The 14,011-nt window shown below is 40.7% G+C and overlaps 1 protein-coding gene across 5 annotated transcripts in view; it reads right to left on the reverse strand.

The window, feature by feature from the left end:
• Positions 1-5,228: 5,228 nt before the first annotated feature.
• Positions 5,229-14,011, reverse strand: part of agfg1a (ArfGAP with FG repeats 1a) — a 67,071-nt gene continuing 58,288 nt past the window's right edge. For all 5 annotated transcript variants that reach the window (XM_063045487.1, XM_063045486.1, XM_063045485.1 and 2 more), the window contains 3 exons: positions 8,659-8,796; positions 8,475-8,560; positions 5,229-5,867 (listed from right to left, as the gene is read on the reverse strand). In XM_063045487.1, coding sequence (XP_062901557.1) covers positions 5,808-5,867; positions 8,475-8,560; positions 8,659-8,796 — 284 coding nt within the window. In that variant the 3' untranslated portion in view covers positions 5,229-5,807. The remainder of the gene's footprint in view (positions 5,868-8,474; positions 8,561-8,658; positions 8,797-14,011) is intronic.

The raw sequence follows: 14,011 nt of genomic DNA on the forward strand, positions 1-14,011 counted from the left end.
GAAAATGATGATTTTACCTAGATTTTTATATATTTTTCAAAATACACCTATCTTTCTAACCAAAAAATTTTTTGATCATACTGATTCTATTATTTCGTCCTTTATTTGGAGTAATAAAAAACCAAGAGTTAATAAGTTTTTTTTACAAAAATCGAAAAAAGATGGTGGACTCCTGCTACCTAATTTAAGATTGTATTATTGGGCTGTTAGTATTCACAATTATGTTTTTGATTATATTGGCTCGATAAGAACCAAAAACCAGATTGGATTGATTTAGAATTTAAAGCTATTAATCAATTTTATTTAACTTCACTATCAGGAGCTCCATTACCTTTACAACTTGCTAAAATTTCCAATTTAAATTTCTACCCTGTTATTAAACAGTCCTTAAGGATTTGGTTTCAGTTTCGTAACTCTTTTAATTTCAAACAATTTAAATTGTCTAGTCCTGTATTTTGAAATTTGCTATTTAAACCTTCAATTACTGATCCCATCTTTCTTTTATGGAGAAATAAGGGGATTTGTTCTTTTGCAGATTTATTTAGTGATGGTCGATTGATGTCTTTTGAAGAGTTAATTAGTAAATATTCTCTCTCTCACACACATTTCTTGCAATATTTACAGATTAGACATTTTTGACAAAAATATGTTTCTATGTTTCCATATATGCAAGAATCTGATTTGTTGGACACTATTTTGAATATGAATCCCTTAGTGAGAGGTTCCATTGGTAGAATTTATAATTTATTTTTACTACAAAAGATAACCTCTCACTAAAGATTAAACAAGATTGGGAGAGAGAACTTAATAGGCATCCGTTAGTCTCATGAGACCATGGATTTGCGCCTTGGAAGGTTTCCAGGGTGCAGGCCTGGGCAAAGTTGTATGGAAGACCAGTAGTTGCCTATGCTCCAAGTCTCCCCTCTCCACGCCACCGATGTTGTCCAAGGGAAGGGCATTAGGACCCATACAGCTTGGCACCGGTGTTGTTGCAGAGCAATGTGTGGTTAAGTGCCTTGCTCAAGGACACAACACGCTGCCTCAGCCAAGGCTCGAACTAGCGACCTTCAAATCACTAGACGAATGCCTTAACCACTTGGCCACGTGCCAACATGACTTTTGTTAATGAAGAACTTAATATGACTTTTGTTAATGAAGATTGGTCTCGAGTTCTGAAAATGGTTAATTCTTCTTCAATATGTGCCAATCATTGTTTAATTCAGTTTAAAATTGTTCACGGTTATTATTTAACAAAGGAGAGGCTATCCAAAATATTTCCTAACATAGATAATTATTGTGATAGGTGCAAAAATGAAGTAGCTACTTTGTCACATATGTTCTGGTCATGTCCCTCATTGAAATCTTTTTGGAATTCTTTATTTTCTACAATCTCTAAAGCTTTTAAAATTAATTTACAACCTAATACATTGACTGTTCTATTTGGAATAGTTCCACATCATATTCAGGGTATTTCATTTTCAAACCAATATGTTATTGCATTCGTTACATTGTTGGCAAGAAGAGCTATTTTATTGAAGTGGAAAGATACTTCTGCTCCTACACTCAAGTAATGTTATGTCTTAGTTTGGAAGTAGAACTTTTGATCCCTGATTTGATTTTGAGAGAAGGTGGGGCTCTTTTGCTAAATATTATCATTTAATTTGAATCAATTTACATGGTTTCCTTCCAATTTTATGTTATATAAATGTGATTTGGCAGTTGTTTTCTTTTTCTTCTTTTATATATATATATATGTGATTGTAAGATGTATTGCTCCAGGAGTTGGTTCCTAATGTTTTTTTTTTCTCTTTTTTTGTTTTATAGTTAGTGGTTTTTTTTTAGTTAGCTGGGGTTCTCTTTTTTCCTTCTTTTTATTTTATAAATTTTTTTTCATTACCATATATGGTTTTTTTCTTCAGCTTTATTAATTATATATACTAATTTGTTGAATTTCTGTATTTTATAGCTGTAGAAGATTATATATTAATAAAAATTTAAAAATGAAATGAAGCTTTGGGTGATACTCTGCTGTAGGAAGGGATGATGGAAATTACAGAACAAAGAGACATACAGTGAAGGGAGGTCATGTATTTGACACATGGCCAGTTCCATTTGAGAACAGAGTTAAGACAACTTTACAGCCTGTGGACAAACCACTGTAAGCATCCCACTGCGAGCTCTGTAACAGACAGAACAAGCAAATGGGGGTGCTTGGGATCTGACATGCTGTGGAAAAGGACTTCTGATTCTTTAACAAGTCTCAAATGAGTGCTGTGGCAATTTAGCAACCAAATGCTTGAAATAATTGTAGGGTGGCGATAGCAGCATGATTACCTATTGAAATTGAGGCTGCATAGAGGTAATGTATCAGAGGAGTGTGAAGAGATGTCTAAAATGTTTACTCCAGATGACCAGCAGCAATGACTCAGTGATCAAGCAAGGAAGATACCTGAGTCAGTGACTTGGAGAAAACCCGTGAAAATTGAATCCCAGACGGGTTCATCAAGACCACAAGATACAGGAGCAGAATTAGGCCATTTAGCCCATGGAGTCTGCTCCATCATTTTATCATGGCTGATCTATTTATCCTCTCTGCCCCAGTCTCCTGCCTTCTCCCCATAGCCCTCCATGCCCTGACCAATCAAGAATCTATCAATCTCCATCTTAAATATACTTAATGACTCGGCCTTCACAGCTGCCTGAGGCAACAAATTCCACAGATTCACCACTCTCTGGCTAAAGGAATTCCTTCTCATCCCTATTCTAAAAGGACACCCCTCTATTATGAAGCTGCGTCATTTGGGAATAGATTCTCCCACCATAGGAAACATCCTCTCCATCGAGGCCTCTCGACATTTGATAGATTTCAATGAGGTCACCCCTCATTCTTCCGGATTCGAGCGACTTGAGGCCCAGAGCCATTAAATGCTCTGCATTTTTGTGAACCTCCTTTAAACCCTCTCCAATTCCTTAGATAAGATGCCCAAAACTGCTCACAATATTCCAAGCAAGGCCTCACTGATGCTTTATAAAGCCTCAACATTACATTCTTGCATTCTAGTCCTCTCAAAATGAATGCTAACATCACACTTGACTTTGTCATCACTGACTCAACTTGCAAACTAACTTTTAAGGAATCGTGCACAAGGACTCCCAAATCCCTTTACATCTCAAATATTTGTATTTTCTCTCCATTTAGAAAACAGTCTACGCTTTTATTTCTTCTACCAAAATGCATGACCATACACTTCCGGACACTGTATTCCATCTGCCGCTTTTCTCATTCTCACCTATCTGGGTCCTTCTGTAGCCCCTCCACTTACCTTCGTAACTTGGCCACAAAGCCATCAATTCCATCATACAAATCATTAATCATTGACATATAACATTAAAAGAATCGGTCCTGACATGGACCCCTGTGGATCGCCACTAGTCACCGGCAGCCAACCAGAAAAGGCTCACTTTATTCTCACTCTTTGCCTCCTGCCGACCAGCCATTGCTTTATCTATGCTAGAATCTTTCCTGTAATACCATGGGCCTCATGTGGCACCTTATCAAAGGAGAATCAACTGATTCTTTGTTATCCTGCTTGTTATTTATGCAAAGAATTCCAACAGATTTGTCAGGCAAAATTTTTCCTTAAGGAAACTGTACTGATTATGACTTATTTTATCATGTGCCTCCAAATACTCTGAAACCATATCGTTAACAATCAACTCCCATCTTCCCAACCAGAGAGGTCAGACTAACTAGCCTATAATTTCTTTTCTCCTGCCTCTCTCCCTTTTTGGAGAATCGAGTGACATTTGTAATTTTCCGTTCCTCTGGAGCCATGTCAGATGAACTGATTTTTGAAAGATCAGTATTAGTGCCTCCACACTCTCTTCGGCCACTCTTTCTGACACCAGGGTGTATTCCATCTGGTCCAGGTGACTCCAGACCTTTCAGTTTCCCCCAAGAACCTTCTCCAAGAATGGCAACTTCACACACTTCTGCCTCCCACACTCTTGAACGTCCAGCATACTGCTAGTGTCTTCCAAAGTGAAGACTGATGCAAAATACATATTCAGTTCATCCGCCATTCCCTTGTCCCTCTGTACTACCTCTTTGGTATCATTTTCCAGTGGTCCAATATCTACTCTTGCCTCTCTTTTACACGTTATGTATCTGAAGAAACTTTTGGTATCCTCTTTAATATTATTGGCTAGCTTAATTTCATATTCCATCTTTTCCTTCTTTGACATTTTTACTTGCCTTCTGTTGTTTTTAAAAGCTTCCCAATCCTCTAACTTCCCACTATTTTTTTGCTTTATTGTATGCCCTCTCTTGGCTTTGACTTCTTGTTAGCAACCATTGTGTTTTCCTGCCTTTAGAATACATCTTCCTGTTTGGGATGTGTATATCCTGTGCCTTCTGACATGCTTCCAGAAATTCCAGCCACTGCTGCTCTGCTATCAACCCTGCTAGTGTTCCTTTCCAATCAATTTTGGCCGGATCCCCTCATGCCTCTGTAATTCCCTTCACTCCACTGTAACACTGATAGATCTGACTTTAACTTCTCCTCCTCAGATTTCAGAGTGAATTTACCATATTATGATCACTGGTCTCCCAAGTGTTCCTTTACCTTAGCTCTCTAATGATTGCTGGTTCATTGCACAACACCCAATCCAGGATAGCTGATCCCCTCGTGAGCTCAACCTCAGGCTGCTCCAAAAAACCATCTTATAGGAATTCTAGAGACTACTCCTCTTTGGATCCAGTACCAACCCGATTTTCCAAATCCACTTGCATATTGAAATCCCCCATGACTGTGGCAACATTCTCCCGTTTTAATTTGTAGACCACATCTTTACTACTGTTTGGAGGTCTGTATAGAACTCCCTTCAGAGTATTTTTACCCTAGCAACACTTCAGCTGTACCCACTATAATTCTACACCTTCTGATCCTATGTCACCTCTTTCAATTAATCTGGATTCATTTTTTTTTAAACCAACAGAGGCATGCCACTTGCTCTACCTTCCTGCCTGTCCTTTCGATACGATGTGTACCCTTGGATGTTAGGCTCCCAGCTATAATCTTTCAGCCATGATTCAGTGATGCTCACAACATCTTACATACCATCTGTAAGTGTGTTACAAACTCATCTACCTTGTGTTTCCAATGAAGGTCATAATAATCATGTTCAAAATAAGACTCCATAAACATTGTTACTAATACAGTATTTATTTTGTCAATTGCAAACTGTAGCAAAACATGATCATCTTTATTAGGCAGAGGTGCAGTTCTCTACATACTCATTATAAATAAGAGAATTTTCCTCTCAAAGAAAATCCACTGTAAGTCACCAAATCGATAAAACTTCTAGTTTAGTTCAAAAACTAGAACTTAAAAGGCAAATGTTTTTGCAGCTATTTCATTCTTGTAGATTCAGCAATCTTATGATGCTTGTTCAGTAACATTTCACATTACCGTAAGTGTTAAATTACAAATACCAATGTGCACAAATAGCTAATTTTCTAAGAAAAATATGTACAGTACTGCACAGCAATGAAAGTAGGATTTGCAATAACTTAACATAGCCCATTTTAATATACATGATATGGTTACATCTTGAACCTTCTTGCCAAGTAACAGTTAAATAAAGAACACAAGAGAAGCCCTCGTCTGCATATATTATCCATTTATACAAAATACAAGCTTCAGAGACTCTTGTGTTTAAAGCTAACATCAGTGAGCGACAAAACTGTGCAAGAGGTCTGGAGACATTACACACCAACATCACACTTCTGACAGGAACCCAATGGGCTATAAGAATGGGTTGGTTGAGGAGCTCCCTGTTGGAAACTGGCCCATTGGAGCTCCAGCCTGTAAGAAGGGAAATGGGGAAAGAAAGGGACAATGATTATAGGTTGTCTTTAAAAGCACAATACAGATTATATAAAATTAATTGCAAGATTCAGAGTAAACGAACTGAAAACCCTTTGAGGAGCTACATCAAACTAATGGCTAAAATTGGCCTCGTCTCTTCTATCTATCATAAGATGTAATAGCAGAATCAGACCATTTAGACCATCAAATACTTTCTGCCATTCCATCGTGGCTGATTTATTATCCATCTCAACCCCAATCACCTGCCTTCTCCCCATAACCTTCAACATCCTTATTAATCAAGAACCTATCAACCACCACTTTAAGTACACTCAATGACTTCTCCTTTACAGCGGTCCGTGGCAATGAAATCCACAGATTCACCACCCTCTGGCTAAACAACGTCCTCTTCATCTGTTTTAAAGGGATGTCCTGAGGCTGTGCTCTCTGGTCCTAGACTCCCCCACTATAAGAAACATCCTCTCCACGTCTATGTAGGCCTTTCAATATTCAATAGGTTTCAATGATATCACATCCCATTCTTCTGAACTCCAACCAGTACAGGCCCAAGGCCATCAAATGCTCCTTATACATTAATCCTTTCATTCCCGGAAAATTTCTCATGAACCTCCTCTGGAACCTCTCCAAAGCCAGCACATCCTTTCTTAGAAAAAGGGCCCAAAACTGCTCACAATCCTCCAGGTGCAGACTGACCAATGCCTTATAAAACCTCAGCATTACATCTGTGCTTTTACACTCCAGCCTTCTTCAAATGAATGCTAAAACTGGATTTGCATTCATTAGCACCCACTCAACGTGCAAGCTAACATAGAAACATAGAAAATAGGTGGAGTAGGCCATTCGGCCCTTCGAGCCTGCACCGCCATTTATTATGATCATGGCTGATCATCCAACTCAGAACCCCGCCCCAGCCTTCCCTCCATACCCCCTGACCCCCGTAGCCACAAGGGCCATATCTAACTCCCTCTTAAACATAGCCAACGAACTGGCCTCAACAGTTTGCTGTGGCAGAGAATTCCACAGATTCACCACTCTCTGTGTGAAGAAGTTTTTCCTAATCTTGGTCCTAAAAGGCTTCTCCTCTATCCTCAAACTGTGACCCCTTGTTCTGGACTTCCCCAACATCGGGAACGATCTTCCTGCATCTAGCCTGTCCAATCCCTTTAGGATCTTATACGTTTCAATCAGATCCCCCCTCAATCTTCTAAATTCCAACGAGTACAAGCCCAGTTTATCCAGTCTTTCTTCATATGAAAGTCCTGCCATCCCAGGAATCAATCTGGTGAACCTTCTTTGTACTCCCTCTATGGCAAAGATGTCTTTCCTCAGATTAGGGGACCAAAACTGCACACAATACTCCAGGTGTGGTCTCACCAAGGCCTTGTACAACTGCAGTAGTACCTCCCTGCTCCTGTAACCTTTGGAGAACTCTGTGCTTAGGACGGTCAAATACCTCTGATTTCTGAAAGTAGCTAGGTCTCTACCACTGTGCTTCAAAGCAGCAAGAGTCATCTTAAAGGCTGCTTTTTATACTATCTCAGCCATCATTAAAAGCATATTCACAATTTGATTTAAAATTATATTCACCAAAAGCTCAATCTTTTCACACATTTTCTCTACACTACCACAGAGGCTGCAGAGCTCTTAGCATGGGATAATTTACTGACCAAAATCTTCTAAGGACTTTGTAAAGCCATTGAAAGTCACATATTCCGACCATATCATTTTCATGTGCCTACACTTTAAATGGTATCTACTAAGAGGTATGCAGATGATTCAGTGCTGTTAGCCAAGACTGAGGACGAGTTACTCAGAATAGTAGATAAGATAAATGCTGAACGATTTGGAATGAAAATAAACGCTGCAAAGATGAAGATGATGGTAGTATCACGGAAGAAGGAAGTCCCCAAGAAGTGTCAAAATTAACGGCGTAGGCATAGAGCAAGTCAAGAAGTTTATGTACCTGGGACAGATGGTCACAGAGGATGGGAAATGTGATACAGAAATTAGACGAAGAATTGAGGTTGCAAGATCAACGTTCTGGAGCCTGAGTGACGTGCTGTGTGGCAAGAGGTTGGACTTTGGGCTGCGTTGTACAATTTGGAAATGCTACGTCTGGAGCAGTCTGTTGTATGGAGTCGAATCGTGGACCTTGTGCAAGGAAGCGCAACGACGACTGGAGGCATTTGAAATGTGGTATTTAAGGAGAATGCAGAAAATTAGATGGGTGATGAAGGTCAGTAATATGGAAGTGTTGAAGAGAGCGAGGAGAGAAAAGGAGTTGCTGAAGAATGTGCAGAAAAGGAATCTGGAATATGCTGGGCCCTTGTTAAGAGGTGGTGGACTGCAGAAATTGTTATTGGAGGGATGATAGAAGGAAAGAGGGAAAGAGGAAGGCAGTGAACCACTTGGTACAATAATGTGAGGCAATGGACTGGGTTGAGTTATGCTGAGGCCAGAAAAAGAGCGCAAGATCGAAGAAGATGGAGGTGCACAGCCGCCAACCCTGGACTCGGGATGGCACCCACTGACTGACTGACTATCGAAGATAGAAAACAAAATTGATATATTTTCAAATATTACCAGAAATGGATTTGTAGACACTCCCATTTGTTGACTATATGGCATAACCATTGGCTTTTGTTGTCCAAATGAACTAAAACCTCCACCTATAGGGGTAAAGGAAGGCAAGAGACTTGGTGTGAACGGAGCTTGCAAGAGAAGAATTTAGAAGCTGTTGATTAATGAGAAGCTCTGTTAGCCTTACCAGCAGGTTGAGGAGGAAAGGCCCCCGGTGCGGATAAAACAGGCTGTTGGAAACCGCCACTGAAACTGGTGGGAAGGGTATATCCAGCGGGGCTGGCAAACAGAGTAGGCATGCTCATTGACGCTGTTCCAAAGCTCACTATCACACAGAGAAAGAAAGAGAAAATGAACTAAAAGTTTAAAACACTCTTTTAAAGCATTGTGGTCTTCTGGTGTATACAGGGATTGCAATCACACTGTAGTGGACAAGTCTGAATAATGATATAACCACTGCAACACAACTGGGTAGAAATTGTCCAGAAACACCAACAACTGTGCCGACTGACATTCCCCACACAAGTTCAGCATTTCTGCATCTGTTAAGCATCTGGAGCTTTCCCCGTATCCATTAAGATGCTCGGATCCTTACAGGAACCCACTGGGGGAAAACAAACTTGCTGAAATTCCCCAGCACTTTGCTGGAGAATTTGTCAGCTGAAGCTGTCAGACTAGGTGTGCAGAAGCATGGAACCTCTAAGTGAAAGGGGCAATAGTTTCAGTAGTTCTCCCATCTCCCCCAAGTCCATAGTCCATCCCATAGGGACTGTCATATGTCACCATCTACAACCTTCAGATTCATTTACTTGCAGCCATACTTAATATATCCAATAGCCATAACAGAATCAATAAAACAGTGCACTGACAGGCTGGACAACCAGTGTGCAAAAGACAAATAACTGAAAATAAAAGAAGATATAATAATAATAATAAAAATAAAAAATAAGGGATGGGGAACATGAGATGAAGAGTCCTTGAAAGTGAGTCCGTAGGTTGTCAGAATAATTCGGTGATGGGGCCAGTGAAGTTAGTTAGCCCCTCTGGTTTAGGAGGCTGATGGCTGAAGCGTAATAACTGTTCAGGAACTTGGTGGCACGAGTTCTGAGGCTCCTGTACCTTTTTCCAGATGGCATTGATTGATTGATTCTTAACATTTATTACTTAATTGATTCTTAACACTTCTGTGAATGCTTCAGAGTGATCTGGACAAGTTTGTCAGCCAGAAAGATTAAGGGCATGGCTGAAATGGCTGTCAAAGTTTGCTCAGCTGTTTCACTGTAGTACTTCTGGTTCCCCCCACCCCATGTGACTGCACTATATTGCACGTGGCTCTGACACTGTAGAGGACTTTGACATTTAGGTTTGCTGTGGTTCCGTCAGCAACTGACACTGGCAGACCTGGAGAAATTAAGTTCATACTTACAGTACCTCATGAGACAGACATACAGACAGTAATTCATTGCTGTCTGCAAACTATACATTAGTGAAAATATTTTAAATACTTACTACATAATAAAGCATGAACACAAACTATCAAATAAAGATTAAAATCTGACATTGATAAAGTATGTCAATATTGTTTTTAGATCAGTGCATTTCAAACTTTTTAAAAAAAGATTTGAGTCATTTATTTGTCCTGAAGTCTAATCTAATAGTGCAATGTAAGTGGCTTAGACTACCTATTTTAAGAACGGAAAATTCAAATCGCACCTTTCACATTTCACTCAATGTGAAAGTCAAGGTGAAAAAAATATAATGGACTAAAATGGCTACATCAATTAACAAAAATCAAATAAAAGCTGAATAAAATCATGTGTTACCTATATTTTTTTTATTTTAAGGGCATAAACCTTTTTTAAAGAAATAGGTCTCCTACCTGGTCTGCTCTGTATGCATTTCAAGCCCCACATTTGAGCCAATAGTTCTCACTTATACTTTCAAAGTTTAAAAGTTCAAACTAAATTCATTGTCAAAGTACATACATGTCACCATATACATGCCTGAGATTTGTTTTCTTGCAGGCAATACACAGTAAATCCAAGAAATATAACAGAATCAATGAAAGACCACACCCAACAGAACAGACAAATGAACAGTGAACAAAAGACAACAAACTGCAAATATAAAAAAGGAAATAAAAGTAAAAACATCCAAAATAAATAAATATCGAGAATATGAGTTGAGTCTTTGAAAGCGAGTCCTTAGATTGTGGGAACAGTTCAATGATGGGGCAAGTGAAGTTATCCACACTGGTTCAACAGCCTGCTGGTTAAGGCTGTTCATAAACCTGGTGGTGTGAGTCCTGAGGCTCCTGTATCTTACTCCTGACGGCAGCAGTGAGAAGAGAGCATATCTAGGGTGGTGGTGGTGAGAGAAGGAGTCCTTGATGATGGTTGCTGTTTTCCTGCAACAGCGCTCCGTGTAGATGTGCTCAATGGTGGGGAGGGTTTTACCCAGGATGAACAGGGCTGTATCCACTACACCCTATCCTCGTTATATGCGTCTTCAGACTATGCGGATTCACAGTTATGTGAGGAATCTATTTCTACCAACGTCTCGTTATATGCGTCCAAAATTCACAGTTATGCGAGGAGCACTGCCTTCCCACCAATACAAGTCACATGCGCAAGCCTCACAGTCTCACTGTCGGGACAAGAAGTGCCGCTTTCCCGCCAATACAAGTCAGGTGCGCGCGCCTCACAATCTCTCTCCTGCCACTCTTGCATTGGTTTTGGCAAGGTCTGGATGCGCGATCTTAAACTTCTGTTGGTTTTACCTATGGTGCAGTGATTTTGTACTCTAAATATTTAATTATGCCCCCTAAGCGTCCGATGTCATGTCTTGGGCTGTCAGCCGAGCGGCACAGAACCGCTTTAACACTTGAAAAAAAGTTGGAAATTATAAACAGCACGGCATCAGCTCTGGGACGCTACTGTCGGGAACAGAATCTTGCCGTTAAAAGTTCTTTTGTTGCTCGACAATGTGACAGCCTACCCTAAACATTTGGATAGCATTCATCCTAACATAACAGTGCGTTTCCTGCTGCTTAACACAACATCGCTGATTCAACCACTCGACCGGTGTGATCCACATTCGAGGCGTACGTATTTTTTTACCGCGAACTATCTCTCAGATGCTGCAAGCAATAGATGATTTTGAAAATCCTGGGAGTTTACCAACCGTGAGGGAATGGTGGAAATCAGAACACTTGGCACAAATGGCGATGGACATGGACCCACGTTTAGAAGAGTCCGCATTTCAGTCATTCCCTGCCGTCAACCCTTCTTCCCTACAAGCAAATTTATGCTGAAAAACAAAATGCTGCCAAGCAAACAACCCTCACCACTTTATGCAAATCGCTGTAATCTTTCTGCTGCTGGCAGTTCTAAGAGTTCTGTGAGTCTTCCTTCACCCCTTGCTGTGCTTGATATTATCCTGACGACCACAACTATCCGTCTTATCCGTGTAAAGCTGCCCGACACCACAACAACCACTCATCTCCCGGAGCGAACACACCTGCCACTGTTGGTGAGTACTGTACACCAGAGGATGTTAACTTTCTATGAATTATTACACTGAATATTACCTTAAGTTGATTAAATATAATACAAATGTTGTCTTGTAGTACTGCTTTTGTGTCGTATTGGTATAAAAATGTGAATAAGTTACAGATAAAACATATTTAGGAAGCCCTCTGGAACGCATCCCTATTTTCTCCATTTAAATAATTGTTCACATTATGCGATTTCACATTATGTGTCAACTTCGAGGAACGTATCCCTTGCATATAACGAGGATAGGGTGTACTTTTTTGTAGGATATTCCTTTCAAAGGCATTGGCATTCCCATACCAGGCTGTGATGCAACCAGTCAATATGCTCTCCGCCACATATCTATAGAAGTTCGTCAAAGTTCTAGATGCCATGCCAAATCTTCACAAACACCTAAGGAAGTAGAGGCACTGCTGTACTTTCTTCATAATTACACTTATGTGCTGGGACCAGAACAGAACTGATTTTGTGGGGCACACTCATCTACGACTGTTTTCCCTCTATATTGCATCACCATAAACTACTTAAAGGCAAATTTAAAGACATATACATATTCTTCAGGTATCTAAAATTAGTTTAAAGTTAATTGGCATTAAACAACAATCACGGAGATTACTTACCACCATTTTCAAGGTGCGGGATTGAGTAAATCACATCTCCCCGTGTCATCACTACTCAAACCAAGGACGAATATAACATGCCCTGATGAGGAGTGCCAACCCGAAACGTCAACTGTTTACTCTTCTTCTTAGATGCTGCCTGGCCTGTTGAGTTCCTGAAGCATTTTGTGTTTCCCACGAAGTAACATCTACTTTGGTTGTTGACTCGTCATTAGATAATGTTATTGAGCCCTAAGATCATAGAAACAGGCCATACAGAAGCAGGTCCTTTGACCCAGTGTTTGTGCTGACCAATCACCAAAGCCTCTAATCCTATATCAATCCCAGTGTTTCTTCTCGCCATGTTCTCATCAGCTCCAGTCAAACTGCACTAACCACCTAAACACCAGAGGCAATTTACTGTGGAAATAAACCTACCAACGGAAGGATGTGGGAAGAAAATGGAATAAAGATGAGCTTTATTTGTCACATATACATCGAAACAGTGAAATGTGTCATTTGTGTCAAGTCAAATGAGCAGAACTATGTTGAGGGGGAACCAGCAAGTGTTGTCATGCTTCCGGGCCAACAAAGAATGCCCTCAACTAACTCTAAGCTGTATGTCTTTGGAATGTGGGAGGGAACCAGAGCGCACAGAGGAAACGTGATCACAGGGAGAACGTACAAATTCCTTAGAGACAGCAGTGGGAATTGAACCCAGATTGGTAACCCAGCCGGTTACTAGTGGTGTTCCGCAGGGGTCGGTGTTGGGGCCGCTTCTTTTTACAATGTATATACCAGTCCAGAGACCCGGATGGTAGTTTGCCTCCCTGATGCCAGGGTCTGGGATATTTCTGATCGTGTCCAAGATATCCTGAAGTGGGAGGGTGAGGAGCCAGAGGTCGTGGTACATATAGGTACCAATGACATAGGTAGGAAAAGGGATGAGGTCCTGAAAGGAGAATATAGGGAGCTAGGAAGGGAGTTGAGAAAAAGGACCGCAAAGGTAGTAATCTCGGGATTACTGCCTGTGCCACGCGACAGTGAGAGTAGGAATGCGATGAGGTGGAGGATAAATGCGTGGCTGAGGGATTGGAGCAGGGGGTAGGGATTCAAGTTTTTGGATCATTGGGACCTCTTTTGGCGCAGGCGTGACCTGTACAAAAAGGACGGGTTACACTTGAATCCTAGGGGGACCAATATCCTGGCAGGGAGATTAGCGGGGGCTACTGAGGTGACTTTAAACTAGAATGGTTGGGGGGCGGGAATCAAATTAAAGAGGCTAGGCGTGAGGAGGTTAGTTCACAAAAGAGGGATGGGAACCAGTGCAGAGAGACAGAGGGGTGTAAAGTGAGCGTAGAAGCAAAAAGTACAAAGGAGAAAAGTA

The sequence above is a fragment of the Mobula hypostoma genome, chromosome 4 (assembly GCF_963921235.1).
Source record: "Mobula hypostoma chromosome 4, sMobHyp1.1, whole genome shotgun sequence".
Lineage (NCBI taxonomy): Eukaryota > Metazoa > Chordata > Chondrichthyes > Myliobatiformes > Myliobatidae > Mobula > Mobula hypostoma.